Below are 16,916 nucleotides of genomic sequence, written 5' to 3'. Positions count from 1 at the left end.
CTACAGTGAGGACTTTGCCAGGGCAAAGAGAAATGATTTCAGACAATTTTTTTTTATATTGTACTTTCCAGGAATTATGTAACTATTCCTCTTTCGATAAACAAATCCATCCCTGGGACAGGTTGGGTTTTCGGGAGGAATCGGGTACTGACACCATAACCCGGATTTGGGTGAGGTCTGTCTGTGCGATCAGGGGTGCAGGTAAAGCCCCAGCTGCCCTCGGGATGGATGGCCCCACTGAGCCTCAGAAAGGGATCATGCTGCATTCTTTTTAAGGAAACTACGGCACCCCCATGGCAAACACACCATCCTGGGAACAGAAGGCACATTGGAGTCACCTTCTGTTCCTTCAATCTGACTTGTTTATGTCAGGAGTGGTTCTGATGCAAGTATGAGAAATGCCATCCAACTGGTTTAGGGTAGAGGGAAATCCTCTTATGGCTGAAGGGATAGGAGCACGGCAGTTAAGCTGGGCTCGCTTGGAGGCAGGAGCAGGAGGGCCCTGCGGGAGAACAGAGGTCCACACGGAGCCTCTCGGGAAGCACCTGCCAGGAAGAGGCAGCTGAGACGAGGTGATCAAGGACCCAGAGGGCTGCATCTGTCCAGAAACTCAGTGGCAAGGGGCCCCAAGGCCGGCGGAGGCTTCGTGTCCACTGCAAGTGCAGATTTCTCCCACAGCCTAATGAGGGCTTTCGTGATGATGCACAAGGGACCTCTGGCCAGTGGTCTGAGGAGGGGACTCATCTGAACGTGAGGGATCTGGGTGCATCTGCTTAGTCTGATGACAAGGTACACAGGTCAGAAAGGGAGATGGTATTGGTCCAGTCTGCCTTTCACTGAGACCCCTGACCAACGCCCTCAGAAGCCAAAGACAGCACTGCTTTGTGGTCCAAGAACAGAGTGTCACAAGAAAGAGTAAGATAATTCATCCCACTTCATACAGTGCCCGATGGAGCCCACCCACAAGTACTAAATGGCAGAGGACATACAGGTGGCAACTGCAAGGGAGGAGTAGGAAAATAATGACCTGGACAGTGGAGGTGGGGAGTCGGGAGAGGACAGTGTCAGAGGCTTAGGGCTTATAGCCAGACTATCTGGGCCAAGTCCTGGCTCTGCCACTTTCCAGTTATGTGACCCTAGGCAACCTCTCAGGCCTGCTTACTCAATGGGCTATTGAGCATTCATTGAGATAATGCATTAAAATGTCTAGCAAAGTGCCAGGCACAGAGAAAGCAAACAATAAACAACAGCTCTCATGATCATTTTATAAGAGACAAGAGGCCACCCTTAATGATCCCGGAGCACGTCTGCTACTCAAACCAGTGGACTGCACTGGGCTACTCGCACCCTAATACCACGGATCTCATCCTTCAACTGATTAGCCTCGGGCAAAGCAGGAATGGGCCCGGGGGCTGTGCACACCAACACGCCCCCACCTGTAGATCTGAGATGGGGATTTGCCAGTCATCAAGCAGAAAGACACTGCAGTTTACAGCAAGCCGTAAGAAGACAACAAGGAAAGGATAAGAAAACATGAGAAAAGAAAGCATAGAATGATATTCAATTCAATAATATGGCTTAAGACTATACAAAAGTGAAAGACTTTTACTCCCCTACTAAAAGGCAAGGTCTCTCACAGTGGGTCCAACTTACGCTGTTTTCAAGGATCATGCCTAAAAACAAAGCAATTTAAAGCATTAAAATCTAAAATATAGTCAAAGATTTATAAAATGAATGTAAATGAAAAATAAAACAGATTTCACAGAGTATCAGACAAAGAAGTAAAAGTAAACAAACAAATGGTATCCAGATTATTTTGCACGGGACGCTTCACAGTGAACTTACGACTGCTATAAACTTCCGTATGCTAAATGATGCAAGGCAAAAAGGATTAGAAACGCAACGGGACTCTAACAGGTTTCTGTCTTCATAGACCAAGTTGTCAAAAATTAATCATTTGAATATTATAATGGAATTAAAAAAGTAATTTGAGAGATTATACATTCTTTTACAGCACCCATGAAACATTTACAAAAACTGATATTATATTAAACCGCAAGGTAAATATCAAACATTTTAAAAACCTAGAAAGCATGTATGTCACATATTCTAAACCAGTGTAAAAAAATTAGAGAGAAGACTGTTTTTAAAAACTAAAGCCATTTATAGTGGTGTTATGCATAATAGCGAAAAAGTGAAACAACTCAAACGTCCATTAAATGATGAAAGGATAAATAAAACATAGCGTACCCATACAGTGGAATACTATTTAGCAATAAGGAATGAACTACTGATCACGCTCCAATATGGATGAACTTTGAAAACATGACGCTAAGAGAAAGAAGCCACTCATAAAAGACCACATATTGTATGATTCATTTCTATGAAATGAACAGAATAAGCAAATCTATGGAGACAGAAAGGAGATTAGTGGTTGCTGGGGGCGGAAGGGAGGTGGCTAGAAGGAAAAGGGAGTGACTACTAATGGGTGTGGGGTTTCTGTTCAGGGTGATAAAAATGTTCTAAAATTGACTGTGCTGATGGTTGCACAACTCTGTGAACATACTAAGAATCACTGAATTGTATACTTTGAATGGATGATCTATGAATTGTATCTCAATAAAGCCATTTTTTAAAAAAAAGCAAAAACCTCAAGCCCTTGAAAATTAAAAAACCACTACCTTAAATAATACTTGGATAAAATAAAAATTGAAACTACAATTACAGAACATTTCAAGAATATCACTGAGAACACTATACATCAAAACATGTAGGATACAACAAAAGCAGCAATTGGAGGAAAACGAACACCCTTGACTAGTCCCCCCAAAAAGTGGAAAGAACAAGATATACACAAATCACCCAATAATTCAACTGCCGTAGTTAATGGAGATAACAAAACAACTTAAGAAAAGCAGGAGAAATGAATTATAAAAGACAAAAGCAGAAATTCCGTATTTCATCAAATCTAGGATATCTATCATAAGACGCACCATTATTTTATATATTATTAAGAAAAACTGCTGCCAATTAAAAATTGTCACAGTGCTTTGTAACCATCAATTGAAAGATGGATCCCAATTTCAGAGGTGTTAAAATGTGGAGAGAAAAAGCACATTCTAGACTGATGAAATACAGTAAATTAGAAAGCAGAAAGACAATGCGACTGATAAACAAATACAAAGTCTAATTCTTTGGAAGGACCAACAGACGTACCTCTGGCAAAGCAAATTAAAAAAAGAAAGAGAAAACAAAAATGCAAACTATTAGGAATGCAAAGCAAATATAACTATATACACACAGGAGGTTAAAATTTATAAGAGAATATTATGTATAAACTCTATGGTCAAAAAAAAATTAAACGAGAAAAAAACTCTATGCTAATAATTTTGAAAACTTCGATCAAATGGACAATTTTCTACTAAAATTAAATTTTCCAAGTTGGCTTTAAAAGAATTAGAAAATCTAAATAAATGATGCTTGTGGAAGACATTTAAAAGCCGTCAAAAATCTATTTCCAAAAAATTGCACTAGATCTCTGAAAATATTAGGAGTCACTTCTATAAAACCTTAATTTCCCTTGTTATTAATATTATTTTAGACCATAAAAAGATAAAAACTTTTTCATAAAACTAGCATAACTGTGAAACCCAAACTACAAGAAGTATTTTTCACCTGTCAAATTGGCAAAGAAAAAAAAGAGAGAAAGGAAAAGAAAAAAAGCATATGAAAATGCACAATATTTGTGCATGTGAGTGAAATAGGCAATTTCACCCCCTTCCAATGAAACCTCCATGGAGGTCGTTTTGAAAATACACATGAAAAGGCATACAATTCTGCCTAAGTTTTGACCCAATAATCACACTTCTAGGAATTTATTATAATGTAATAATCATTACTATACGTAGAAAGTTTTTGCAACAAGGATGTTCACTGTAAACTTTTAATAGCAAAAATGTAGAAGCAACTTAAGTGTCAATATTAGAGAGCAGATTCGAGTTTGACAAATCCTTCTGATGAGACTGAGTCACAGCGTAGAAATACAGCTCAGAAATGTTCATGATGGAGTAAACATACGTATTTTACATGCACCTGAATGAATGAAAGGATATGAAGCAAAATCATGATTATCTCTAGGTGAGATAACAAATGATATTAATTTTCTTCTCTTCCTAATTCCTGACAGGGAACATGTATCATTTTCTAAAGAGAAGAATCAATAATTGTCATTATAATCTTATTGGTACAAATCTTATAAAATATATTAATAATGCCCAGAGAACCAGACAGAGGGGTTTGGGCCTGAGTTCTCCCAGTTCGGGAGGATGTGGATGAGCCAGTAAGAGTCTTGTTACTGTCACTGTGACCCTCTGGGCTGCAGGCTAGGGAGGCTTGGGATTCACTGGTCACTTGTATAAGAAGCAGAATATCCTTGTTTCAAGACCCTCATCAAGGTTCCCATCCCTGGGAAGTATCAACAGCCTGTTCCAATCCAAGGAGCTAACCAATTACCTATTTATCCACAGCCCGTGAGGCTTCCTGGAAAGTTCTCAACTAGAACTGTAGAAACATCTTATTTGGCACTGAGCAGGTTTCTTAAAAAATAATAAGCCAACTCAGACTCCTACCGAGATAGGGAATACTGGGAACCATCTTCAGGCTTCGGATATATTCCCGAGTCCGCTTGTAATTATCTTCTTTAGACATCAGGTAGTCCAATTTCTCAAAGGTGGTCTTGTCTTTTCGATTCAAAAGCTGGAGTGAGAAGAAAATATAGAGTATGAGAGAGAAGAGAAATAAACCACAGGAAGCTAAAGAGAAAGAATAACTGTGGATGAAGACTAAAAGGAAACATCCTAAATGGCATGTGTATGGTGTGCCAAATCCTGGGCACAACTAAAGATTTTAAGAGGCATTTTCATGCAGAGATGGGAAGTTTCATGGCCTTGATTTTGTCTTTTTTCATAGAATCTCACACTTGGAAGACATCCTCCGAAACAACCTAGTCCACTATTCTAAATGATGCCAGAATCCCCTGCATAGCAGCTACTTCCAAGGGTGCACAGAACCTACAACAGCAAGGAGCTCAGAGAGCAAAGCAAATTGCTCAAGGTCACCCAGAGTTATTTCACAGCTATACCAGGTCTCTTTCCACGAGTCCACAGCTTCTTGCTCTCTCCTCAACATCTTCACCACTGCTGGAGGCCCCAGGAAAATTCAATAATTCACCTGTGTATGTTGTGCACATAGCCAGGCCATCTCTCCAATCTAGGCTATCTCCTCCAGATGCCCTATAGTCTATGGCTGTGTCATATTTATGCTGGGTATGGTATTTTAATTAAAAGAAGCCCAATTTCTTTTCCATATGCACTCATCAAAGGGGTGACTTAGTTAAGCAAATACAGGATGAGCAGGTACGCACAGCCCAGAGATTCATAAAGATCCTTTATGACTGAGATCTGTGGTATGGAGAGCTTGGTCACCAGGGAAGGGATGGCTCCATGTGTATAAGGAGCCTTCTTGGAAGGAAGGAATAGAAACCTGAATTCCTGATTTTCCAGACTTGATACTAGGGACTCAGACTGCAGTCACCCTACATGTCCTAGGTCAAGACTTGTGTGTGTGTCTAATAATTAAAACACTGAATATTCATTGAATAAAAGCGATTTAGCTATAGTAACATGAGTGTTTTTTAAGAATGAGGGAAGGTGGTTCAGGAAAACTAAACCAAAATCTATCATAAAAAAGAAGTCACCGAACGTCTAAAATGAATGGATCAATAAATTACAGCAAAAACACATTCGTGGGAATGTGGCAGAAACTACCAGAAGAAACCATTAAACAACTGTAAGTGGGTTGCCTCTGGGGAATGAATAGGGAATGGAGAGAGAGAACAATGAGTGTGAGTTGTTTCAATAAGCCTTTCAGTACAGTTATCTTTAAAATTAATGGCATGTATTATGGTGAAAATACTCTTTTAAGATGTAATTTTTTTAAACATAGGGTTTGTTTATTCAAAAAATAACAGCATTTACTTATACATGTTTTAACTTTTATTACAAGTAGGGTCATAAACTGAAAATCTCATGTGAACTGAAGGTCCTTTAGATTTTAGAGTTTACACGAAGCCCCAGGAAGAAACCATCAGCATTACAGACAAGAAAGTAAATTATTTGCCTACCTGAGTTAAACAGACACTAAAAGCATTCATGTCCGGGAAAAGAGGTAAGGAAATAAGATGATGGAAAAGTTCACTAAAGACAACAGGCAACTTCACTTCTGGTAAAGCTGAGAAGTTTGGGGCACCCTGAGATTTTCTTCCATAACGTTTATTACAATTGTGATTAATGGTGCAGTTACATCTGTGTCTCACTCACAACGACGGTCCCCACGAAGGCAGTGACCACGCTGGTTGTACTCACTTCACCATCCCCTGCATCTGGTATGCTTCCCGACAGAAAACACTGGCTAAATATCTAATGAATAAAAAAATGAGAAAACTAACAATGATAACTTAAAAATTCAATTCCTTGGAAAATTCTGAACACTCCAATAATTCCTGGGTAAAAAAAGAAACAAAAGCTAAGATAGGGGTTGGCCCCGTGGCTGAGTGGTTGGGTTCACGCACTCCGCTCCCACAGCCCAGGGTTTCACTGGTTTGCATCCGGGGCGTGGACAGGGCACCGCTCATCAGGCCACGTTGAGGTGGGGTCCCACATGCCACAACGAGAAGGACCTGCAACTAAGATATACAACTACGTACTGGGGGATATGGGGAGAAAGAGCAGAAAAAAAAAAATGCTAAGATGATGGACTATTTACAAACCACAAACAATGAGAACACTTTCTGTTAAACTGTGATGAGGCTGAAACTGTACTGAGAAGAAAACACGTGGTTTTAAACTCATAATTCAACAAGTAAGAACATAAATGAACTGAAGATTCAACTCAAGAAGCTGGGAAAAAAGTAAGAGAAATCAATTAACACATAAACTTAGAAACTGATACATTAAAAAACAAAATTAAACTAAACACCCAACCTATAGAAATGATGAATAACTCAAGAACCAATTTTTATAATACATCAACAATACAGATAAACCTCTACAAATAAGGCAAAAAGCAAAAAATACACAACATTCGGATTGAGAAAGGGATTATAGCCACATATGCAAAGTTAACTAAAATTCCAAGGTAAAAACCAAGTCCCTACATACTGATTTCAAATAATTTTCATGGTGCCAAGTGTCAGCTCCAAGGGATAACATGAGACTCATAAATCGCAGGGTCAAAAGCCAGGAAGATCACAAATTTTGGTGACCAACCATCTAGAGAAAAGATATCTTGGTCAAATATCTAGAAAAAAATTTGGAAATTTCCCTTATCATGCTCCAAGACCCTGTACGTGGCACTTGTATTTGACTAATGATGAAAAACCCCCCTCTTCTGGTAAATAGTTCAAATCTGGAAGCTGTTTCCATGGAAGGAAAAACGTCCCTCCCAACGCTCTTTATGAGGATGCTGGTGTCTTGTTCTCCTGCCTTGAGAGAATGACATTTCTTGATATGTGGAAACGCTTTTCAACAAAGAGCCCGTTGCTACAAATATGTTAAAACTGGCTCAAAATTCTATTTCAATTCCAGTGTCTACTGTTGGTATGGAAAGAATTTTTAGTGCTGTGGATAATCTATGGACCAATGGATTCAACAGATTGAGTACGGAATAAAACCTAGGCGCTTAAAAAAAAAGTAACTTTTACCTCTTTAGATACAAACTATCAGTTTCTGAGAAATAAACTACAAAGTAACATCGCTAATGTAAAATATTAGATGCAATGGAGACCGTCATAAGTAAAATGAGGGAAAATTGTGACTTCTGAAATTTCGTAGGTGTCCTGGCCAGCTGTCCATATTTGTCTTTGACTAAGGCCATTTTAAACTCTGTACAGATAGAAGTTAACTTGTAGGAAATGTAGTAATGCAAATAATTCCTGTCTATTGAAAGGCAAACTATGTCTCACGGAATGCCAGTGATTATCTCCCTGGGAATACCAACTAATTTTGTATCCGTTTTAAAAATTATTCCTTACCCGACTTTTATTTTAAAGTGTAGTATTCCGGGTTCTCTTTTGATATAATTGTAATATCTTGGTGGTTCTCTCACTAATTAATGAGTTAAATAAAATCTTGGTAAGTATTCATTTTATACTTATATGAGTCATGATTTTCCCTTTTTAAAAAATTATCCTTTAACAGTTTACATGTACACACATACACATACATCCACATGTATACATACATCCACAATGTATAATCTCATAGGACAATTTTTATCATGTGTTTCCAGTAATTTTGCTAAAATTTTTTTTAAATTCCACTCCTGGCAACCTCAGGAGACATTCCCACAAAGCCCCAAGAGTAGAGCCAAGAGGCTGAGATTCGTCTCCAAATGGAAGTTTGCCAATGGCCCATCCTGGGCCCAGAGTTGGTCTGGAGGGGTGAGGAGTCAGGGACCAAGTGTGTATCTCCATTTGTTCAAGCTGGATGATCAATGAAAAGGACTAGTTAAGGCAAGGAAGGGTCACAAACACTGCAAGAGGTCTCTAGAAGGAACTTCAGGAAGAGGTAGTCCTGGAAACGAGTCTTGAGGGATTTCCACTAGCGGAGACCGGGCTGGAGAGGCCCCAGAGGCCAAAGAATGCATGAGCAGTGACCTGGAGGTAGGCACACAGGGAGGCTCAAGGGAGCAGCAGTTTGGCAGAAATGTAGGCAAATGTTGCTGTGGACGAGACCGAGAAGATAGGAAAGAGATGGAAATTCGCCATTAGGCAAAGTATGTTTCTGACTCAGCCATCTGAACACTACGGACATGTGATGACCATTTTGACTGCTTATTCTACTTTTCCAGATACTTCAACTCAACTTGCAGACAGGGTGCCAATCACAAGCAGCTAAGCATGAGCAGCGAATACTAATCAAAGGGGAAAGAATGAGTTGATTGTGGCCATGTTTGAACAGGAAATTCCTCCAGCCAACTCTTGCGTCTCTTCCGCACGTGACTTGGGGCGCTGGGTTGCTGGTGGTAGCAGATGCTCCGCTGGCCACAGCTCAAAGGTTTATGGTTTGTTTTTTAGGGTCAGGAACTAGGTGTGAAGTAGGTATGAAACCTTTTGCTATTTGCTGCTGTTGCCAAAATGTCTCTACTACGTCCTCGGCACCCTGCAATACGCTCACTGCCCACGAGCTTACAGCAAGCGCCACATTCCCAAATGCACGTTTCCCTCAAAAACACCCATCAAGACACACCAACCCTCTCTCTCCTTCAAGCTCAGCGTCGTGTCTTGCTCTCAGGATCAGTGAAGTCCAAGGTTTGAAATCCAAATGATGGTTAAAAATCAGCTGATAAAATATTCATTATTATACAACTAGAGGTGGAGAAATGAATGTTCAAACGATTGATTAAATAGAACAACACCAAGAGGTTTATATCAGAGCATCCTGCTTTGGAGGAATGGTGAACACAGACTCCCCAACTGAGCCAGGGGTGGGGGAGTGCTACAAACTGTCTTTAATCAGAAAAGGAAAAACACTGGAGCTATGCTGAGGGTGATCACTCCAGCAGTGGTGTGAGGAAGGACCAGAGACAGCAAGACCAGGAGTAGCTGGAAGATGACGATGATGATATCAGGTCATAAAAGGGCCTGGCTTCTGGGCAGAGCAGCCTCTGCCAGCCCATTTGAGAACAGTCAAGAAGAGCTGGAAATAATAATAACAGCAGCAGCAGCCAATACTTATCTAGCCCTTACTGTCTACCAGGCACACTTCTAACCACTTTTTATACATTTACTCATTTATCTCCTTACCATAAGGAGCAGGTCCGAGCCTGAGCCCAGTTGTCTGACTCAAGAGTCCACACTGTTAACTCCATGCGACACAGCCCTTCATTTCTTGGCCTGCAGTCCCCATACCAATTGAGGTCATGTGTACTCAGACCCCATAGCCACCTGAGGTACAGGCTGGGGTGACAGCATCTCATAGGTAACTTTTCTCATGCTCCCTTGGAACTCCCCAGGCTGGAAAGAGATTTTCTGATAGCTGATACTTGATGGCTCTCTGATTCCTTTCAGCAGCTGAAGTGCAGCCCCCATGTGCGTGGGTCTGCAGCCTGGACCCCTCCCCGTGTAGGCATTAGAACCCCAGCTCCCTGCTGCGAAGGCCTACACGCAGGGGTTTCTCCCAACTCTGCTCACTGTGCTGACTCCGGGAGCATTCTTTATTTCTAGCACATGGTGACTTCCCTTTCTTGGCTTCTAGTTCAGCTTTGCTTCTTGGTTGTTAATTTGGTTGTATTTTATCCAGCATTTATTTGTGTTTGTACGTTTGGAGCGGGCAACTGGGAGGGAGGGGCTTATTCCTCGTCAGCTCAGTCTACCATATTGTCTCAAAGTCCAAAACACAGTCTGCTAAGAGTCTTCTGGCACTCATTATCACTTCCTGGAAACCAAAGATTGATCTCAGACATGCCAAGTTGTGAGCTGTCAAAGGAACATATGAGCAAAGGGCTCTGTGGAGCAGGGGTTGGGACGTGAATTTGGGCTCCGGAGAGAGGCTGGGGTGAGAGCTGAGGAGGCAGCCACCACTGGGGCACAGAGGCGATGGCTGAAGCTCTCCAAGCCGGTGAGACCCCCAAGGGATGGGAAACAGATTGGGGGTGGCAGGAATTGGGGTCAGAGCCTCCTAAAACATCTACACCCAATGGGTGAGAGGACCCAAAGCAGTCAGGGAGGAGCCAGCTGTCAGAGCGGTGGGAAGAGGATCAAGCCAGGGTAAAAGAGTTTTCAAGAAGGGGGTGATGAAGTGTCCGACGTTGTGGCAATGTCAAGGAAGATGGGGGTAAAGATGTCGGCAGAATTCATGACTGGGAACTTCTGATCAGCAGTACAAGCGGGCGACTGAGGAACGACTGGGGAAGGAGTAACTGGAGGCTGCAAATGTTGGTTTCCTCTGCCTCCCATCTCCTCACCCCCAACTCCTCTGGCCTCCTACCTGAGCCAATGCTCAGGAAAGCCTGAGACAGGCAGCCCCGCCCAGCATCACCTTCCCAGCAGCATCCGAGGGCTGCTGGGGCCTCCACTGGGCACGGGGAGCAGAGGCACTCCCCGGAGGCACCTAAAATCTGAAACATGGGAATGCCACACATCTGCCTTCTCAGGATATTTGCAAAGCGCCCATTCTCTGAACTGTAGCGCTCGATGACCCTGTGCCCCCAGATGTCTGACAGCGAGAGCCCCACTCCCAGGAAGTTCCCCTTCCAGGTCACCCCCCTGCAGACCAGGCCTCCTGACCCATTGGCTGGGATTTCCTCCCTGCCAAGAACTTCAGTTTTCAGTTTGCTGCTGCAGATGAGTCAAACTCCCTGGATCGATTCAGTAGGAAAGAGCAAATCATGAGAGGAACGTGTACAGAGCCAGCAGAGCGCGCGCGCGTGTGTGTTTGTGAGTGTGTGTGCAGCACATGACTACAATTACTGTAACGAGTGACTCACCCATACTCCAGGAATTCCATACTTCCAGGTCTCTCATGAATAAGTCAGCCTCCTCTTAGGACCACCCTGACCAGTGAAAAGCTTTCACCATCTTCCCAGCTGCTCAGGCCCCAAACCTAAGGGTTTTCTGTTCCTTTCTGTTCCTCACCTCCGACACCCCATCCATCACAAAGCCTGTCAACTCTATCTTCAGAATGCCTCTCCTATCGGTCCACTTCTCTCCATGTCCACTGCCACCTCCCTGATCCTAGCTGAGACCACCTCATTCCTGGATTCTGCCCTAACCTCCTTCTAGGCCCCGTTTCCACTCTTGATGCCCCCTGCACCAGTCACCCAATTTGTTTTCCACACAATAGCAATTAATAAAGTAGCGATTAATAAAGGAATTAAAAAAACGAAAAGCAGCCATGAACCAGATGATGCCCATCTCCCGTTTAAACCCCTTCCTTGCACTTAGAGTAGAAGCTGACTCTTCTCCAGGCTGTAAGCCCTTCCCGACTGGCCCCGCTGCCACCCACAGCTTCCTGCACCAATCTCCTCCCGGCCTGCCGTGCTCCTGCCACGCTGGCCTTTGAGTTTCTCGATCACACCAAGTGTCTTCCCACTGGGGTCTTTGCATTGGCTGTGACCTCTGCCTGGAACGCGCATGCCCTCATCTGGGCACGGCCGGCTCCTTCTGTCACTCAGGTCTCAACTTGGAACTGTCCTCTCAGAGGGGCCTTCCCTAGCAGACACCTGGTCACTCTCCATCGCATCTTCTGTTTTAGTGTCTGCATCCATTTTATCCCACCTGATAGTCTTTGTTCATCACTCCAGGCATTCAACAAACATTTATTGGTCATTTCTTGGGCCAGCCAGACCTGGCACGTGTTTATTCTCCCCAATGACGTGTCTGTCCCCTCTAACTAACACAAAAGCCCATGAAGACAGGGGCCTTGACCACAGCCTCAAGGCCTGGCATAGAGGAGGCGTTCGATAAATATTGGATTTGTAGAAGGAATAAGAGCCGTATGGTAATGTGTGCTCAGGAAATCAGAATTGGCGATTCAACCTCTTGCTTAGGTCTCATGGCTCCGAGGAAGCCAGTATTCCAAAGTGGCCCCAGCCCTGGGATAAATCAGACCCTGCCCATGTGTTTCCGGGCCAGCGGAAGGTGAGTCCCTCCTTGTTTGTGTACCCAGCCGGCATTTATCATGCACCAACTACGTGCAGGCCTAGGCTCAGCATCAGTCTCTGGCCCGTCCCAGCTCACTCGGCCACTGGCACTCCGCAGCCAGCCATGGACAGGTCAACAGGCCGCCCTGCCCAACAGCTAATGACCAACTGGCCCTCACTGGAGGTCATCCATGGTGCAACTGAGTGGCAGGTCTCCTCCTACACCTGTAACTCCTTTCTGTCCAGGCTTCCAAGATATCCAGGGTTTTGATGCACCCCAGGGACAGCACCCAGGGAGCTAGTCACATCCTGTCCCCCAGGGCCTGTGTGCCAGCCTCACTTCTCCAGCCCCATCTCCCAAGTAGTGTGTGTGCCTAGTTCTCCCTGCCCTGTGCCCAGCCTGATTCCAACACCCGGTTCCGTCACTGGCAAGCCATCCAGCACAACGGCCAGGAACATGGACGATGGAGTCCAGCAAGGCAAGGCTACACCACATCAGCTCCGGCACTCGCCTGTGATCTTCGAAAGGTCACGCACCTCCTGGAACCTCAGTTTCCTTCTCTGAAAAACAAAGACTATAAAAGCACTGACATTTTGGGCTGCCAGCGTGGGCCCTTTAGTGCTCCTGCTCGTCCCTGTTCCGGGCGCACAAGGTCTCACCAGTACCAGATCCAGGGACAAGCGGGGCAAGGAGAAACAGCTCTTTTTTGGCAATATTTCTAGGGCTAATCTCATTACCAGAAATTAACAGCAAAAGAAGGATGCGATTCAGCACAATTAACATATAACTCAAGCACAAGCATATACCTAGCTGAGCACCAGGGATACAGAGAAAAATCAGACCTCATCATGAAGGAAGGCAGTCCCAAGTGGGAGGCAGACCTGTACACAAAACTACAGAGCAGATGTGCCACATGCTGTGCCAGGACAGGTGCGGAGAGAGTGTCAGGAATACAACGGAGTCATCGATGCCCCTGGGCTGGGGTAATTTGGATGAGGGGGAAAGACGACGAGTTTGGCCCCCTCCATTTCCCAAATGCTCTGCGCCAACCACTGTCCTTGTACCAACAGGACATGTGGGCGAGAGGTGGCTTGCAAGACTCCCTACTGCCCTCACCAACTCAACAGCTTCTCAGGGTCACCGCGAGTCACAACATGACTGACAGTAAGGGCTGTGCACCATGAGAGTCATAATTCATGCCTCCAGGTCCACACATAGCTCCCAGCAGTCCAAGAAACAATAACATCATCTAAATGATGGAAAATTCATTTGAAAAAGAATCTCCAAGCAACTTTTGAAAAAAGCCTGATGGCTCAGATGGACTCAGGGAATCACAGGGCTGGCAGCAGCTGCAAAGACCAGCGGCTTCCAAACTTGCTTTTGACCTCCAAAGCCACCGCTCAAGGGAAATTCACCCAGAAGCCCAGCACTAAAACTGATACAAATGAGCTGCTCTGGTGGAAAGAGTGCCCACGCTGTCTGGTTGGTACCCCCTCTCTCCCTCAGCCCCTTATGGCCCCCAAGGCAGCTCCGAGGAACCCCTGGGGCTCCAGGAGGCACTGCTGGAAAACCACTAAGCTAGGCCAACCTCTCTGAGTGGACACAGGGAAACAAGTCCCACAGAAGTCACACTCTGCATGGCGCCTGAACACAGACTGTTTTCTGACTCCAAGCTAACACTTCTCGCTCCACTTTGCTAGGGCTAGATCTATGGAAAATTGAAATTTAAAGAAACAAGGCTCATTTCTGATCACCTACAACATAATCCCTAAGTATTTTAAAGGCCCCTGAACTAGCCAAGTATGAAACACAGCCCAGCCCCACAGACTGGCAGGAAGAAGTTCGGAAATGAGTTGCAGAAGCACAGCTGACAATTCCATATAGTTTCCTTCAGTTCCGTGGGACATAAACAGGTCTTGAAAGGCTTGGGCTGTGTGTCTGTGAGAGACCCTGGACCAGGCGGGCCAGGAGGTGAATGCTAACGAGCTATGGAAACAGCAATTACTTCCCCCATGTCAGGCACGGTGCCAAGCGAAGGAGGATAAAGAGGTCTGAGATATTTTTAAAGTATTTTTACAGCAGGAAAACTTTCCTACAGACTCAATTATATAACTATCAGGCTCCACCTCTAAGCTGAAATTATCCATGGCCTTTAGGAAAAAACAATCATTTTCCCCTACAAGAAGGTCACAGGTTTCTCCAGAGAAGCTCTTAGCTGTATGGCCAGCAACCCAGGGCAGCTGCGAGCCATCAGCCCAGAGACCGTCCCAAGGGCAGTCTGGAGCCTGCCAGGAAAGAATACCAGCCAAGTGGAGGAAAGAAGTCATATCGCTGACCTTGCCATCACACACAACACTGTAGGATCCAGGAAGGGCCACTCTAGGGGGCTTCTGACCCCAGCCACGTCAGCATCCTCACAACTTCCTTGTCCCAAAATGGAGCTAAGGTCACTGAAGGAGGGTGCCCAGGGAACATTTCATTAACCCACAGTAATCCTCCATCATTGGCAAAGGGAGACACTCGGAGAAAGCCGTCTGGGGATTAAGGAATGAAGAACTTCACCAACGACACAACAGCCAAAATCAAAGGAATCGACTTAGGAAGCTTAACTTACAGCCCAGGTTTTCGTCAGCCTGAAGATGGGCGCGCTTTGTAATGCTGACACCACAGACATGAGAGAATGAAGGTTGTTGAGTTCTAGAAGTTTCTGCAAAAAAGATATGGAATAGATTATTTTGCTGCTATAAACAACAGAACAAAAACATGCTCAAGTGTTACCAAATGTTGTCATATTTATGAAATTCAATTACACTTAAAAATATCTCATGTAGAAAATATAGTTCTAGGAAGTTCATAGAAACCATATGCTCTTTTTCTTGCAAACTGTCAAAAGGTGAGTCTGCATCTAAACATTTGCAAAATTTCATCAGCTGACTAGTCTGGCTGCTGGACAGAAGCATGACTGGGGGCTGGGTTTGACAATGTCCTTTATATTCTTTTTTTAGACGAATCTGAACCATCCCAGCAGGCTTTTGTAAACTGAAACTTCAGCTGTGCCAACAACATCACCGTGGGGCTTCTGTGACACCTTAACACCCGGAACGAGGGGCTGAGGGAAGATGCTATCGATCCGCACAGCCCCTCTCAGCTGGGGAGACAAAACCCTGGCTTCCCACTCACTTGACCAACCCCCTTTGAACCAGACCCCGAAAGAGGGAGAACATTCGGATTCAATTCAGTCTCAGACGAGTTCTTACCACGGAGGACAATGGAAGACCAGCTGAGAATAAGTGCAGACAAATGGAATTGCTCTGTTCTTGGTTTTATGCTGAGGGAACCCTGCTAACAGGACTGGGGCTCCGTTTCTCAATCTCGGGAGTCAGTGAAGTGTGGGTTAGCGAGCAGGCTCTATGGAACCAAGAGATCTGGTTCCAATCCCGGCTCCCGCTACTGAGGTGTCCTTTGGCAAGTTACATGAACCGCATATTTAAAAGGAGGAAGGTAACCATGGCACTTTCGCTACATGGGACAGTGCCTGGCACCAGGGTGAGTAACCAGAGCAATGCCGGTCTGGTTCTTTGTTGGGAAGGCTTGTCCCCCACTCCCCATCACTTGTCTTGGGTACATCCAAGCTCAGATGCCACTTCCTCTAGCATGTCTTTCCTGGCCATGTTTCCAAATCTAGGAAGGGTAGGGACCCTGCCTGTGTGTTCCCACAGCACTCTGTGCATCTCTCAGCACACCAGACTGTACTTGCTTTTTCTTGCCTCTCTCTCACCCTGGACTGTGTGTTCCCTGAGAGCAGGGATGAAGTTGTACCTGCCATCATATCCCCAGTACTTAGTACAGCACCCAGCACATAGTAGGGTGAACAGACAAATGAAAAGTCCTCATGCCTAGTCCTCACGGCTGTGTTCCAACTAGGAGATTTCTCCCTTCCACACAAGTTAATACTTCATCTCATACATCTTGTAACATTCTCTAATTCTTTCCTGTGTGTCATAATAGAAATAAATTTCATCCTATGTATCTGAATCGCTGTGCCTGTCGTAGAGTTTCTTTTAGAGCTGAGGGTCCTCAGGGAGATTCTCTAACCCACCCCTTTCATTTTCTAGATGGGACACCAAGGTCCAGAGGAAGGAGGGGACCTGCATGAGAACACACCCAGGGCACAGCACAGCACGATGATCTGCCATAGGAAGATGGCACACATAAG

General features: G+C 44.5%; 1 protein-coding gene across 50 annotated transcripts in view; it reads right to left on the bottom strand.

Moving 5' to 3' along the window:
• The window catches only part of RALGPS1 (Ral GEF with PH domain and SH3 binding motif 1), a 309,544-nt gene that overhangs the window by 146,019 nt on the left and 146,609 nt on the right, over positions 1-16,916 (bottom strand). For all 50 annotated transcript variants that reach the window (XR_011432401.1, XR_011432403.1, XR_011432402.1 and 47 more), the window contains 2 exons: positions 15,315-15,407; positions 4,629-4,755 (listed from right to left, as the gene is read on the bottom strand). Coding sequence is in view for 47 of the 50 variants with exons in the window: in XM_070250754.1 (XP_070106855.1) it covers positions 4,629-4,755; positions 15,315-15,407 (220 nt within the window). In the remaining 3 variants the exon portion in view is untranslated. The remainder of the gene's footprint in view (positions 1-4,628; positions 4,756-15,314; positions 15,408-16,916) is intronic.

This window comes from Equus caballus, chromosome 25 (genome assembly GCF_041296265.1).
Source record: "Equus caballus isolate H_3958 breed thoroughbred chromosome 25, TB-T2T, whole genome shotgun sequence".
In the NCBI taxonomy this organism is placed as follows: Eukaryota; Metazoa; Chordata; class Mammalia; order Perissodactyla; family Equidae; genus Equus; species Equus caballus.
The sequence above is the reverse complement of the archived record's forward strand: the minus strand, read 5'-3'. Positions and strand labels throughout refer to the sequence as shown.